Source organism: Lytechinus pictus, unplaced genomic scaffold (assembly GCF_037042905.1).
Source record: "Lytechinus pictus isolate F3 Inbred unplaced genomic scaffold, Lp3.0 scaffold_20, whole genome shotgun sequence".
In the NCBI taxonomy this organism is placed as follows: domain Eukaryota; kingdom Metazoa; phylum Echinodermata; class Echinoidea; order Temnopleuroida; family Toxopneustidae; genus Lytechinus; species Lytechinus pictus.
Window position 1 is genome coordinate 11,661,016 of NW_026974141.1, and position 15,021 is coordinate 11,676,036.

At 39.6% G+C, this 15,021-nt stretch overlaps 1 protein-coding gene across 1 annotated transcript in view; it reads left to right on the plus strand.

Moving 5' to 3' along the window:
* Window positions 1–7,649: 7,649 nt before the first annotated feature.
* The window catches only part of LOC129283242 (uncharacterized), a 37,955-nt gene continuing 30,583 nt past the window's right edge, over window positions 7,650–15,021 (plus strand). The window contains exons 1-6 of the mRNA XM_064114896.1: window positions 7,650–8,243; window positions 8,847–9,115; window positions 10,297–10,414; window positions 11,247–11,317; window positions 11,980–12,142; window positions 14,345–14,379. Coding sequence (XP_063970966.1) covers window positions 7,748–8,243; window positions 8,847–9,115; window positions 10,297–10,414; window positions 11,247–11,317; window positions 11,980–12,142; window positions 14,345–14,379 — 1,152 coding nt within the window. The 5' untranslated portion in view covers window positions 7,650–7,747. The remainder of the gene's footprint in view (window positions 8,244–8,846; window positions 9,116–10,296; window positions 10,415–11,246; window positions 11,318–11,979; window positions 12,143–14,344; window positions 14,380–15,021) is intronic.

Here is a 15,021-nt window from a genome sequence, read left to right on the forward strand (position 1 = left end):
GAAATTAATTCTTTTTTGTGTATCATTCCAGAAATGAAATGTATTGGATCGTGATCGATATATTTCTTATTGGTAATTGCAATGTTTATATCAAAATATTTCTTTTATTCCACTTTAAAGGTGTTTCCATTATGTCCCCAATTCTGCTCATTTGGAGACGTTATAAAAGAGGTATTTGACATTGAAATCAGTTTAAAATATAAAAATAATAATTGCAGCGCGAAGCACGAGCTGATTTTTTCTAAGAATTTAGACCTAAAACGATACATTTAAGTTGTGCATTTAATTATGAATAGAATGGGTATACTCTTGGAGCAAGTTAGCTTTTGTGAAAGCAGAAAAATCAAAGAATAAGATCAACAAAAGTTTGAGTAAAATAGGACTAGCAATAAAAGAGTTATGAGCATTTGAATGTCGAGATCACTAATGCTATGGAGATCCTCCCATTGGCAATGCGACCAAGATCTGTGATGTCACACGCGTACAACTCTCCCATTCGGAAACTGAAAATATACCCCAAAACATCTCTTTTTGCTCATTCTAATCATATGACAAACGGTTCATCAATGATATAATGTTGTGAAACCTCTGTACTTGTGATCTCATAAAGAAAACACCTAACCTTGTGATAGACTCTATAAAAGTGAGAATATAAGTGAAATTAGTACTAAAGTAATGAGGGAGTTGTACGTGTGTGATATCACAGATCTTGGTCGCATTACCGATGGGAGGATCTACATGGCACTAGTGATCTCAATATTCAAATGCTCATAACTTTCTTATTATTCATTCAATCTTCCTCAAACCTTCAACAATATGTTTCTTTGATTTTTCTCTTTAATATGGATTCAGCTAGTTTCAAGGGTTTCATTCTCCTTTAATAAATTATGCGAGCGCGAAGCGCGAGATTTTTTTTTTGATATTCCTAACTGGACACTAGACATTCTAAGCAGTTACAGGATGGGTTTCTAAACAGTCGTGTGGGCGCGAAGCGTGAGCTAAAACTTTTGATATTCCGACTTAAAAACTGGACATTCTAAGCACTTTTAGTAACCATGAACAAAGTAGTTTCTAACTGAATAATTAATTAATGCGAGCGCGAAGAGCGAGCTGAAAATTTGAGAGATTCCCCCCTGAAAAGTGGACATTCTAAGCACTTTGTTTTTAAACTATGAACAAGATCGTAGTTAAAAACAATTAATTGGTGAGCTAAAATTTTTTGATATTTCGACCCGAAAACTTTACATTCTGAACACTTCATTTAATTATGAACAGGATGGAATTTATTCAAGTGCGGACAGCGAAAATTTTGATATCTCATCAAATTCAAATCAAAAGAAGGTGTCTCTTTCGTCTCTGGTACCCTCAACTCGAATATTGACTAGCTGTGATTAAAAAAAATATTTTTCTAAAGAAATTATGAGCGCCCCCAAAATGGGAAAAGAAATGAAGTTGAAATAATTCCTCTTACCGCGCGAAGCGCGAAAGCTCAAAACGTTTTATAAAAATAGAGAACAGAAATGATAGGCCTACAATTGTTCCTACGTACCTTGGTCACATCAGATTTGATTGTAAAAGTTTATCCACATTCAATTTTGTTAACTCAAGTCGCAAAACAGGGTAGAAAACGGGTATATAAAGGAAAGAAATAGGCTCTATTCCTTCCCGCGAATGGCATTGAAGCTCTGAATTTTAGAAATTTCTCGGAAACTTTAACCTGTTCTAATTTTTATATTTCCTTGATTATACTCGATTAAGAAGAAGAACTAGAAATGTGAAAGGGATTTTGCAAGCTACAAGAGGAACTTTTCCTTTCCCATGCTCGCGAAGTACGGAAACCTCTTTGATTTATTTTGGAAGAAAAAAATTGTGTAATATCTTTCATATTAAGCGCTTCCTTTAGTTTAAGAAACTTCAGTGATAATCAAAATGTCAAATCAATGGCGCAAAACAAGACAGGAGATGGATGTGCAGCGATATAGAATAAAGTTTAGTATCGTACATATACTTTTGCATATCAGAGCACGGCACGAATTTAATGCCCCCCCCCCCCCTCTGAGCAGATGCTTTGCCAAAAATTACTTGCTGAAAAGCAGAAGAAAAATAGTATTTCATGATTTGGGGAGTGATGGTATATTGTTTACCAGCTCTGAACAGAAGAGCCAAAATTTTGTCTCAATGCAATATAAAAAAAAAGCACTTTTCATACTCTTTACACCCCGGTTTGCACCAATGTATACTTAAAGGGGAATCCAGCCTTGGCCATAAAATATTTTGTTGGGAAGGAGAAAAATAAATTAAACAGAATGGCGAAAGTTTGAAAGAAATCGGACAAGCAATAAGAAAGTTATAGCTGCTTTAAAATTGAGATCACTATTATATGTAGATTTCAAATTGGCAACTGGGTAAGTAAATTATGACAAGGGGCAAGGACAACTTTCCCATAGGCCATGTACTTTATTATCAGGGATTTGTGGTTTTCTCCTAAGTACCCATTCCCCTGGGGCAGTACTCTAAATATAACCCAGGTAGTATATTGCTTAATGTCCTCATGAAAGAAAAATATAATTTGAAATAAAACTTTTGGGAAAAATGACATTTTAGCCATAATATGTATTGGAGTACATGGAAGAGTAGTCCTTGCCTTACATCACTATGACATCCCATATGCGGCCAATTTGAAGTCTCCATGAGTATAGTGATTACCAATATTTACAACTTTTAAAAATTCATAACTTTCTTGTTGTTTGTCCAATATTGTTCAAACTTTCACCTATCATCTTGTCTGATTTTTCTTTTTCTTATAAAAATAAGTTTTTGTTTGGGTTGGATTTCCCTTTAAAAAATTTTGGCAAGAATATACGATTCCCACAGCCGGGAAGGGTAAAAATGGAGTAGAAAAAAGTGTGGGAAACAAAAGGGAATGGCAAGTTTTATAGTTTTCCCGCGCGCAGCGAGGAAGCAAAATTTTCTATGAAGAGAGAAGAACGTCTCGTTTAGGTTTTTATTCTTTTGACCTCAAAAAGAAGGAAAAACAACAACAAAGCTTTCCTTTCTTCCCTTCCCTTTCCCCCTTCTTTTTGGGAGCGTTTTTTTTTTTTTTTTTTTTTTTTTTTGGGGGGGGGGGGGACGACCGCCCCCTGGCTGCGCACCTTCACCACTGATCTCATGATCACATCAAATGGCTCAATGTCCACAAAGCAAAGCTTGGAATTCACTCAGAAGCAACATCACTCTGGTAGAAGCCCGGTGGTCAAAGCAGGGTCAATGAAACCTCTGTCTCGCCAGTGTACCTTTCCTGTTGTCACACCTGGTGTGGATGGTGAAGAAGGCAGGAATCAAGCTGATCATCTTCCTGAAGGTAATCTAGAGATGTCATCTCAACAGCACCCTGGTGAGCCAACACCCCGCACTGGGGAGGAAGTGCGTCCACACCAACAGGTAGGTAGGAACAGCCGACCTGCCCTGGATAACCGGAACACAGATTCTGCTGAGAAGTCAAAGTCAGGGAGAACTGATGGATTTGTTCTCAACCTCTATCCTTACAATGACCAACACTCGACTGTTCCATCATCGAGAAATAACAACGAGCCATCACAGACTCTGTCTTCCCTGTCTGCTGAAGCCCAGAGGTGTAGCAAGGAGGAAGGGCAAAATTTTGCAGGTTTAGGGACTCAAGATCAGTTAAGGACAAGAGACACTACGTTGCAAAGTTCTCCTTTTCGGCATGGCCGCGCATCAGCTGCAACGTACTGCGGGCAAATGGAGAGGGTATACTACCTCACAGCATCTCTACTGAATATGTTGACAGTCCAATCCTTAGGTCCTACCAGCACGATCGATGTCTCAATCAGGGAACTTCACCTCCAAATCATGGACCTCACAAAAAGCAGTCTGCAACTGCTTCCTCCTCTGAGGAGGTAAACGCCACACCAAGCCTACACATATCTTCTCTCAATACTCGTGGGGTAAAGTCCAACAGAGACTTCATTCTTCTACTACTCAAACAGACTGATTTTCTACTACTTCAAGAGCACTGGATTCATGAGGGTGAACTAGGTTTCTTGAATAATCTTCAGTCAGATTTTCATGCCTTCTCCAAAGCCCATGATCAGCTATGCTCTCTCCCAACTAGAAGAGGCAGAGGAGGTGTTGCCACCCTTGTCAAGAAGGTGCTCCCATGCTCACTAAAGGTTATTCCAACAATCTCTCCAAGGGTACTTTGTCTCCATTTGCTCTTTGGAAAACACAATGTGCTGGTTTACAACTGCTACATGCCTTGTGATGCCTCATCTGAAGCCCTCGCCGAATACCAGGCCATCTTAGAAGAAATCCAATGCATCATGCAGCAGAACAGGTCTAGCAGTGTCATCATTGGTGGTGACTTGAATGTGGATCTCCATAACAAGGAACGGAAAAAAAGAGCATTCAACATTCTTGACTCTTTCATGGCCGAGAACGACTTGGTGTGCCTATCAAGGACACTTGGGGACAGCGAGGCCTACACTTATCAAAGTGATGATGGCACCAAACGGTCCAACATTGACACTTTTTTAACCCACAGCAAGTCTGCTGGTGACTTCTCCAACCTCCTGATCTACAATGATGAACCCCTCAACCTGTCTGACCATTCTCCTATCAAGGTAACCTGGTCACCTGCAACATCTAGTGTATCCGAAGCAAGGACTCACCACACAGTTCCCAGCAACCCTCTCCGCCGTCCAAAAGTCAAGTGGAAGGAGTTGTCAAAACAGATGATCAAGGAGCTGTATACAGAACCTCTTGATGTAGCCTCGGAGGACATTCTTGTTTCCCTTGCGGACGTTATGCCTGATGAGAATCTCCTTGACTTTGTTACTGCCAGACTGCAGTCAGCCCTTGTTCAGACCTCTATGAATCTTCCTCACACAAAAGGGAATGGTAGAGGTAAAGGGAAGACTGAGTGGAGTCCCGAAGTGGAGGAGTGTTATCAAAGGCACATCAACATGTGGAAAGACTGGAAAAGATCTGGAGAGGACAAGAACAGTCCAGTTGGTGGGTTATCTGCCGATTTGAAAAAAGCCTTTCGTGCTAAGCTTAGGCAGGCAAGAGCTGCCTGCAGGAATGGTCTTCTGTCAAGAATTGAGGAAGCCGACGAACACAACGACAGGCTGTTCTATACACTAGTGAAAGAACAAGGCCCTGGCTCTGATGTGCACCAACTCAACCTTGGAGGTCTCACCTACTCTGGGCCCGATATCATCCAGGGATGGACTCGGCATTTCCAGGACCTTGCCACCCCATCTGTCTCCAGTCCTACACAGGTTCTGAATCCAACACATCCTGAGAATATAGACTCCCTTGTTATACACCATCCACAAGGGCTTGACCATCTCTTCACTTCGAAGGAGCTGTCCCAGGCCATCTCTTCCTTGAGGCCTGGCAAAGCTAGTGGTCCGGACAACATCTCTCCTGAGCACCTAATGTACACTGGTTGCACCACTAGGATCCTTATCCTCATCATGATGAACTGGATGATACATCTGAAGCACATTCCTCTCAGTCTTAAAGATGGCCTTGTCATCCCTCTCTTCAAAGGTGGGAACAAGAATCCAACAGACCCAGGAAACTATAGGGGCATCACCCTGACTCCAGTCTTAGGGAAGTTGTTGGAGTTGTTGGTAAAGCCCAAACTTTCCCAACACTTACAAGAACACCAAATTCCAGACCCGTTGCAATTTGGCTTCCAACGAGAGAGGTCCTGTACTCTTACAGGTAAAGCACTCGACCTTGTCATCGAAGTGTACAAGTCCCTCAACCAACCTTTGTACATAGCTATGTTGGATGCCCAGAAAGCATTCGACACGGTCTGGCAAGATGGTCTCCTTTCGAAGATAGCAGTGACTCGTCCACCTACAGTGATGCTTGATACAATTTCTGAATTTTACAACAGCTGTTCAAGCAAGGTTTTCTGGAAACATGAAGTTGGTCCCTCCTTTCCTGTCCTCCAAGGAGTAAGGCAGGGGGGAGTGCTTTCCCCCATGCTGTACACTCTCTACATCAACGACCTCATCAAGCGTCTGAGGGAGTATCATCTTGGCTGCTCAGTCGGCAACCTATATGTTGGGGTCATAGCCTTCGCGGATGACATTGCACTTCTTAGCAATGAGCCCATGGAACTGCAGCAGATGTTGAATGTCACTTTCCATTACACTAAGGAGTGGAAGTACAAGATCAACCCCTCCAAGAGTGCAATCATCGTGCTCAATCAAGACCTTCTGAACAGTGACAACTCTTGGCAGATCAATGGTGAACCGATTGCACAGGTCTCCTCACACAAGCACCTTGGCATCGTCAGGACTGACAATCTTCAGTATGACTACGCTGCTGATGCTATCACAAAGGGATACAGATCATTTTATGCCCTTGTGGGAACCTCACCACTGGGAGCAAGGGTAGTTCCCCATGTCGCTGCAAAACTATGGAAAACTTTTTGTGTTCCCAGGATGATCTTCGGCTGCTCCAGCATTCCCTTCTCAAGGGCAATGTTGAATCGCCTAGATAAGGCACAGATTCACCTATTTAAGCGGATTCTGGGTCTACCAACAACATCAGCCGACGAAGCAGTATATCTTCTCACTGACGTAATCCAAATTAGCCTGTTGGTCACCAAGGAAAAGCTCCTACTTCTGGGACAGATCTTGTGCACCGACATGGACAGGATAGAACGAAGGATGCTTCTTCATGGTATCTGTGCCAACACCAAATCCATACAAGAATGGCGTAATGCACTTCAACAACTTAGCCTTCCCCCACTTGATGAACTTGTAAGGAATCCCCCTAACTACCATCTGTGGAAGCGAATGGTTCAGTCGGCAGTGATTCAGGTGTCTGAGGCCAGGCAGCACAACGCCCTCACCAAGAAGACATCCTTGTCCTTATGGACTAGAACACCTAAACCAAAGGCGATGGATCTGTACCCTGGGCACAAGTCCGGCTCGCCAAGATTGGCAAAGCACCTGATGATTGCTGTCGTCTGTGCATGTCAGCCTGCGAGGATGTGGAACATCTGGTTGCTACCTGTTCAGCCCTAGCACCTGTCCGACAGGACCTTATCCAGCGGGTTAAAGCTAATCCCAACACCAAGCAGTTCGGACCATGCTTTGAATCCACCCCTGCTCTTTTTGTAGAGTCGGTCCTTTTTTTACCTCCTGGGCGTATTAGCTGCAACACAAAAGCCCAATTACATACGCTTATTCTATACTTCTTACGCAACCTCCACACAACTCGTCAAAACTTACTCAGTACTTCATGATTGCAACTTAGAGCCTTAAATGAATTGCGGCCCTTCCAACGGCGCCGTTGATCTCCGACCTTAGCGGAGGAAGAACACAAGAGAGAGATACCCACACACACACCGACATGACTGGCTCTCCATATCCCTCTACGTTCGATTCAATCGCAAGAAGGCGAATTCTCTGAAGTTAAAGATAATACACATATTTTTATTTTTATGTTTATTCAAAGTATGAAAATTTAAAAAAAAAATTATATAAATTCAATTAGTTTAAATATATTTTTAATTATACAAATTATTATCTAAAAATATTTTTTGTTTTCAAATTTGTCAACAATGTGACCGGGCCGATCGGCAGTCTAATATTTTGGTCGATTGTTTCATTTCAGGTGACTGAGAAGTTGATTTCAGCAAGATGCGAAAGGAAGGACACTCAATTTCAGGGTTAGAATTGCACAAAAATGCACGAAGATGATGAAAGTAATAGACGAAGTCGGTGGATCAGATGAAGGAGAACTAGAGGATGGTGAAATTGAAGAGGAAGAAGGTCAAATTCTGCCTCCAGATCTAGATGAACTGAGCAGTGTTGTCGATGTTGTTCAGTTGCCGTCGCCTTCGAGTCCGACATCGGCAAAAAAAGCAAATATTCCGGACAAGTCAAATGAGAATAAAAAGGTTACTGGCGATATTGACGGAGGAAAGGAGAAGCGGACCCCAAAATTAAATGCAAGTCGTAGAAGAGAGTCTTTACCTAAAAGTTACAGGATAAAGGAAACAAGGACTACAAAGCGCAAGAAATCCCGGAGTCCAGAAAATGATGGACGCGAGCGGAAACGGAGTGGATCGTCGAGTTCCAGCGGGAAGAGTCGGGCACAGAGACGGGCAAGTGAGGCGGTGAAGCGCGCCAGCAAAAGACGAGATCGCGACCGAGAATCACCGGCGGGGTCGGGGAGGAGATCCAGCCGAAGTGAGTTGAACTCTAATTTTAAACATGTTAATTGGAAAATCAAGCCTAGGCCTACCGGTACCAGTGCAGTGCATCACTGTATAATGTCAGTTTGTCTAAATAAAAAAAAAAAACTAGGCCTAGGCCTAGTAGGACCCTACCTACTACTAACTAACCTAGTCCTAGACTCCTAGATCGAGATCTAGGCCTAATTCTAAATTTAAAAAAAATCCCCAGTCAAATTCTATTATATTTCTATCTAAAGCCAAAACAAAAAAGGCTCAATTCCCACAAACAATGAAATGAAATTCATTGAAACTCATAAGACATAAAATTATTATTGTTGAGACAATCTGTGAGTGCAAACATATCACATAAAAGGCAGTATTGTGAGCGACACTGGCTAGGAATTATGAAGCAATGAAAAAACAATGCCCCCACGTCCTTTGCCTTGGTCTGGCTTAACTGTTGTTAAGTTCCAACATTTCCAAGTTCCAAATTTACAAAAGGCATTTTCTCACAATTGCATCCCATGAAAATATTATGCAAGCCAATGTAAAGATGTGTAGAGTGAAGGTAATTATTGCTTTAAAATAAAAAAGATCTATCTCCTTCCTTTACCAGATTTGTCTCGAAGATCAAGGTCAAGGTCACCGGTGATCAGACATCAGAGATCAAATCGGCAATTGACCCATGAGCCTGAGCTTGCTGAATATGAACGTCTTCTTCGAGATCATCGCAGCATCCAGAACAAGATCAGAGAAGAAGAGAGACGGCTCTCTGGTGGTTCCCATAGCAACAAGTCTACACATGGATATGATAAAGGGCAGACTTCACAATCAAAAAGTCGTGGAAGATCAAAAGACAAATCAGCAGTGAAAATTACCAAGAAAGTATGTCATCTTCAATCTTAAAAAGTAAAACTAAACTGACAATGGTCATCTCAGTTTTACTTTTTACGATTGATGATAAGATTGTATTTGTATTCAGAGGTAACTTTTAAGGATTTGTTTATGATCACGTTTCAAAAATTTATCATGATCTAAGACTTAAAGGGGAAATGTATTGACGGTACTGAGGTACTGCAATTTCTAAACTTTTTCAATTTAGGGCAGGCATGAAAGTTGCAGAGTTCCACTAGAAATAAAAAAAAAATCATATGACACTTGATTACATACATTTTAGAAGCTCACATTGAGATGGAAGTCTTTTTACAGGCTATTTGACAGAAATAGGAAATGAGAAATTGGAAAAGAGGCAATGAGAACAATAGTTGTTAGGGTGAAATGGTTGTAGAGAAAAAAATGGCATTAGGTGACTTGTCCTTGCACAAGAGTTTTCAATCAAACACATCTTTGAAATTAAGCGCAAATTCTTCATTTTTGTCCAATCAGAATTAACCGATGGAAGCTGAATGATTTTGCTATAACATGATTTCCTGCCCACATATGGGCTCGGGCGCCAATGGGTTGAACATTTGGGACTTGTTGGATTTGATTCTCCCAGTTTCATTCAATAGCGTATCCAGCACCAACTATGACAAAGAAATGTATGGGCCTATGCACAAGCATAATGGAGTCACTATTGTCCCCTTACAATTGGGCCCATGAAATGCTTTGTAGCATCTGATGCTGGATTCGCGCCTGTCATTTGAATACAACTTTTCTGTAACAGGCTCCAGATGGCAATGACTTAGACAGTTTTCCACACTAACCCTTTTTTCTACTGGTCCAACCAACCCAGTTTTTCCATTTTTTACTGGTCCAAACCTAAAATTTACTGGTCCTCAAAAATAAAGAAAAACATAAATAAAGACTTGTTTATTTTGCTGTCATTTCTCAATTTTGGAAAGCCATTTTTTAAGATGCCAAAGCCATTTTTATTATTCACTAAAGAGGAGAAAATATCATTTGTATTAATAGTTTGATATATTTTTCACCGGTCATGTCGGACCAGTAAATCTGGCTATTTCTGAAAAGTTGCTGGCCCGGCAGCAATTTTTACTGGTCTGGGACCGTCAGACCAGTGCCAGTGTTGCGCGCTGACTTAGATCCCTTTTCCACCTTTATTTCAGAAACCAGATGAAGATAATGAAGATGAAGAGATGATGCTCCTTCAACTCAGAAAAGTTGCCCTGGCGTCACTGGCAAAAGAAGAGAAAGGGAAAGAGAAGACAGACAAGACTGATGCAGGTAAAGAATGGTTCCATGTCACCCCGGCAACAATTTGGGTCCCCCCCCCCAAAAAAAAAAAAAAAAAAGAAGAAACAAATTAGTAAATGAAATATTTAATCAAACATGATGATGCTCCTTCAACTCAGAAAAGTTGCCCTGGCATCTCTGGCAACAGAAGAGAAAGGGAAGACACACAAGACTGATACAGGCACAGAATGGCTCCATGACACTTGCTCCGCTCTAAATTCCACACACCAATCGTTAGACCAACTTCAACCCTGGGTTTAACACTATACCCTACCCTAAACCTAACTAACATAAAACCCTATTGCAACCCTAACCCCACATCTTAGTCAAAATGAAACCCGGAGTAATTGCCACAGAAGCAAATGCCGTGTCACCGTACAGAAGTGCATGGGGAGAGAGAAACAATGAAGAATGGAAGATAAAAATTCTTTAAAAATATATATATTCTATCTAAATGTGATTTGAAATATTGTGATTTAATAAGGTTATTGATATAATATTTGTAAAAAATGACTAAGTGTCATAAATATGCCCCAAATTTTCATTTATACTCTATTGAATTGATTTTCTTTCCAAATTGGATTTAACCCTCCATGATTTTAAGAAATTATTTGTTGGATGGAAATGTGCTGCAAATATCCCCACCTCCATTTGATTCCTCTGCTGCTATAACCCCCACCCCCCAAAAAGAAATAAAACAATAATTGAAAAAAAAAACGCATCAATCAATTAGGCTTGGGTTTTCCCCAAAATTTTAGCAAATGAAATATTTAGTCCAGCATTTGTGATAATTTTTTGTTGAATTTATTCTTAAATCCATTAGGTGATGTGCAGATTTCAGTTGGGAAAAATGGTGACGTCATCAAACCGGAAATTCCAGTTGTTGAGAAACAGGTTGGTTGAAAAAGAAACATACACAAATACACAACATTTACAATTGATTGCAATTCATTTTTGCGCATGATTTTCCGTAGATTTATAATAACATCAAATAGTACAATTGATTGTTTTTTTATGTTAGAGGGCCTTGGGTATGTACATACAGTAGGGGTAGTTGTTACATGTACATCCCTGCTCTCGTATTCAGTTATCGATTTAAAGATATTTTCTCGTTTGTGTAACAAGAGGGGAAATGGAAATCATTGATACAGCCATTCGGAACGGGTCATTTAATTTCATTTAATTTACTTTGTGTTATATTAATTGAGAAGATATCAAGATACCAACAAAATAGTGTTAAAAAAAAATATGGTCAATAATGGCATTATGGTAGATCTGAGGGATAGACTAACCCTATATGACATGGGCTGTTTCGAAATTGCATAGCCCAGAGGAGGGGGGGGGGGGTTGCAAAACAGCCCCCCCCCCACAGATCTCGGCCATTCATTGATTTTGTTTTCTTGAAAAGATGGGAACCCTGGCAAATTCATTAGCTACTGCCATACATGAAGGCCTGTCCCCATAGAAACACCCGCTAGACATTTTACATGTAAAAGCTTGATTGCATGTCATACTCTGATTGGAGACCACTTTGACATCACTTTTTTATTCCACAGAGTGGAAGTTCACTCCAAGCTAATAATAACAATTCTTCGGAAGCTACCATTTCGTCAGCAACGGGGGAGCAAGACACGTCTGTTCCTGAGGGACAGTTTGACAACTATGAAGAAGTAGAAATGGAAGTGGATGATGAAGAGGAAGAAAAAGAAAATGTGCCCAGTAAGATAATTCTTTTATTTATATCAAAGGAAATGTTGGTTTTAGTGTATTTGCCCCTTTAGTAAGTGCCCTAAAGAGCCATGGAAAACGTATGCGGAGCCCCTGAAATTCCTATAGGATCTAATGTAAACCGTAATACAATATAACAAAACTGGGAAGGTGAGCTCGAAAAGTGGTTGCAAATCATGGACACAATTGTAATAATTAGATTATTCCAGGATAATTTGTTTGAAGAAATTCTCCAAAGATATGCCATTGACATCAAATAATACACCAAAATCCCATGGAGCTGCAATTTTAGTTTTAATGTGACATGTTTAGTGTCCATGAATTAAGTGAGCAATAAGGTTAAATTTTGTTTTATTTCAACTCACTGACATTGAGAAGAAAAGATGTTTTTATATCAAATTTATACCTTTAAGAAATGGATTACTCACCTTTCGCAGACCTGCCGACCAGTACGTTTTAGCCGTATTTAGTACGTTTTTGCAACCAAAATACGGCAGTATTTAAAAAAAAAACTAAATAGTGATTTATTGAGAAAAATAATCTCTATAGGTCTCTATTTCATAAAACGTGCACAAATATGGTTATTAGATCAATGTAATTTCAGGTAACTTGTTTTTTTTTTCAATCATTTTGTTCAAACCAGGGTGAAGATATACACATGTTTTAATGGTTTTTTTTTCATCTGCAAGAGCAGTGCGCATTTTAGCTTGCATGCAGCTTGAGCGCGGCGATGAGCGAGTGCGCCAAGCATTTTATTATGAAATACACTTTTTTTGGGAAAAACAGTTTTTTTTATCACAGAATACAGTTTTTCATTCCCAGAGGTTGGCAGGTCTGCTTTCGCATAAAAAACGGATAAATTTGTCAATTCACATACATCCAGTATTTGGAAAACCTTGTGGGGAGGTTACAAATTTTCAGACAACCAAAATTAAGGGGGAAAAAAAAGCTGTCTTAGAGAGTTCAAACACAATTCTGATGATGAAAACACTGTATGCTAGTGAAACAAAAATATCTTTGAAATCATATATTCTCCAAAATGTGAATAAAAAAGGTGGAGGAGAGTATAGTCTGAATTGAGTTACTGCCTGGCAGCCTCACACATTTGACTCAGATTTGCTGGCGTGATGTATTCCAACCGATACACTGGGGCATTGAGCATCCGCTGTGTGTTTACACAGCGTCTTCTGCCCTAAGGGATCCCCATGTAAGGTCCAAGGCTTTCTGTTACATCACCCCCTGTTTCCAGGGGCACCCCTCTCGGATGCTATTGCCCTTCTCTCAGACCTTCCCTGGGGTGTGGTAGGTAATCAGATACCTGTATGTAACCCCATGTGTAAGCATCCCCTCCATCAGGGTTAAGGCAATAGTCCGGTTATATACCACCATTGTTGATGTGTGGATGATATACAGTGAATAAAATGTATAAGTGTGATATATCTTTTAAATGGTATGCATTTGTCAGTTTGGATGAGTGATGAGGTTGATTTTGTGTTTTTCAACGTAATTGATGAAGGAATTTTACGAAATGCTCTGAGAACGTGTAAAATGGCTTATATTTTGATTTGTGCATATATAATGAGCTCATTTGCATATTGAAATAAAATTTGAAACTGTGTGTGTTTATATACTAAAATAACATGTGGTACACATGCTTGGTTGAATTTCAATGGAGTTTTAACAGTTGCAATCATTGTACATGGAGGTTCGGGGGGAATTTAGATCTTTGCATATTTAATGAGCTAATTTGCATATGAATCACATGGAACACTGTCCAGACGTACCACACATGGGTACTAGATTTTGATCAAATTTCTCACAATGCCGAAATGCTGAAATGATGTGGCCTCTTTCATTCATTATTGCGCTGTAAACTTCAGATTATCAATGCAATTGAAATTATTATTTACATATGTATTAGTCTCATTTGCATATTAACTGTGAGATGAGGAAGTGGGCTCATTTACCAGTATCATGCACAATGGGTCAATTCTTATCATGTTGTTAACTTGTGTAGATCTTGGAAAAATGAACATCTCTGTCTCAGCATATTTGTGTTTGAATGATGAAACAAAGTTCAAACATGTTCACCAGGTTCTTGTACTATTTTATTTAAGAATGTTTTGAAATGGCTAGTAAAATATCTCTATCTTTGAAATAATTCTGCTGATAATTTATCTTTCTTTGCATTAGAACCTGGAACTCAAGGAGCAGGCAATTCAGTTAAGGTAACTTTTTTCTTTCATCTAATTTTTTTTTTTTTTTTTTAATATTAATTTTGTCTCAGTTTATCACTCCACTCCAACACATTCCCTTAAGCTCCCAACATGGACAGATTTAAGAATAGTGTTAATTCATGTTTAATTAGCCTAATGTGAAACCTTGTACTTTTAATTTAATTATGGTTTACCGTATTACGTGGCAGTTACGGGCCACTTTTCATCATTTTATGATGGCAACATCAGGCCCAAAGAACAATCTAAAAGATACAAAATAAAAAATATTTTTACTTCGTACAAAAATTTGTACAGAAGGTTGACCTTTGACCCCTCCATTTGTGTCATGAAGTTGTTCCCAAATTACAATGAAATAATGTAGAACCTTTCAACAAAGCTCACAAGTTATGACCCATTTTGATCATGAATTTTGCTCCTTGATAAAGGAAGATGTGTGCTGTAGAACCAATTTCATTAGACTACCTGTCTGTAGTTACAATTAATATCCATCCTTTTAGGAGAACTGTGTAATAGACAACCTGTCTTAACAGAGCACCTGTACATCTTGGTCATGAATTTTATCTTTAAGAAAGAAATGTATGTTTCTGGAATTCTGATTTTTATACCGGTAATTTGTTTTTCTTTTACGTGCAA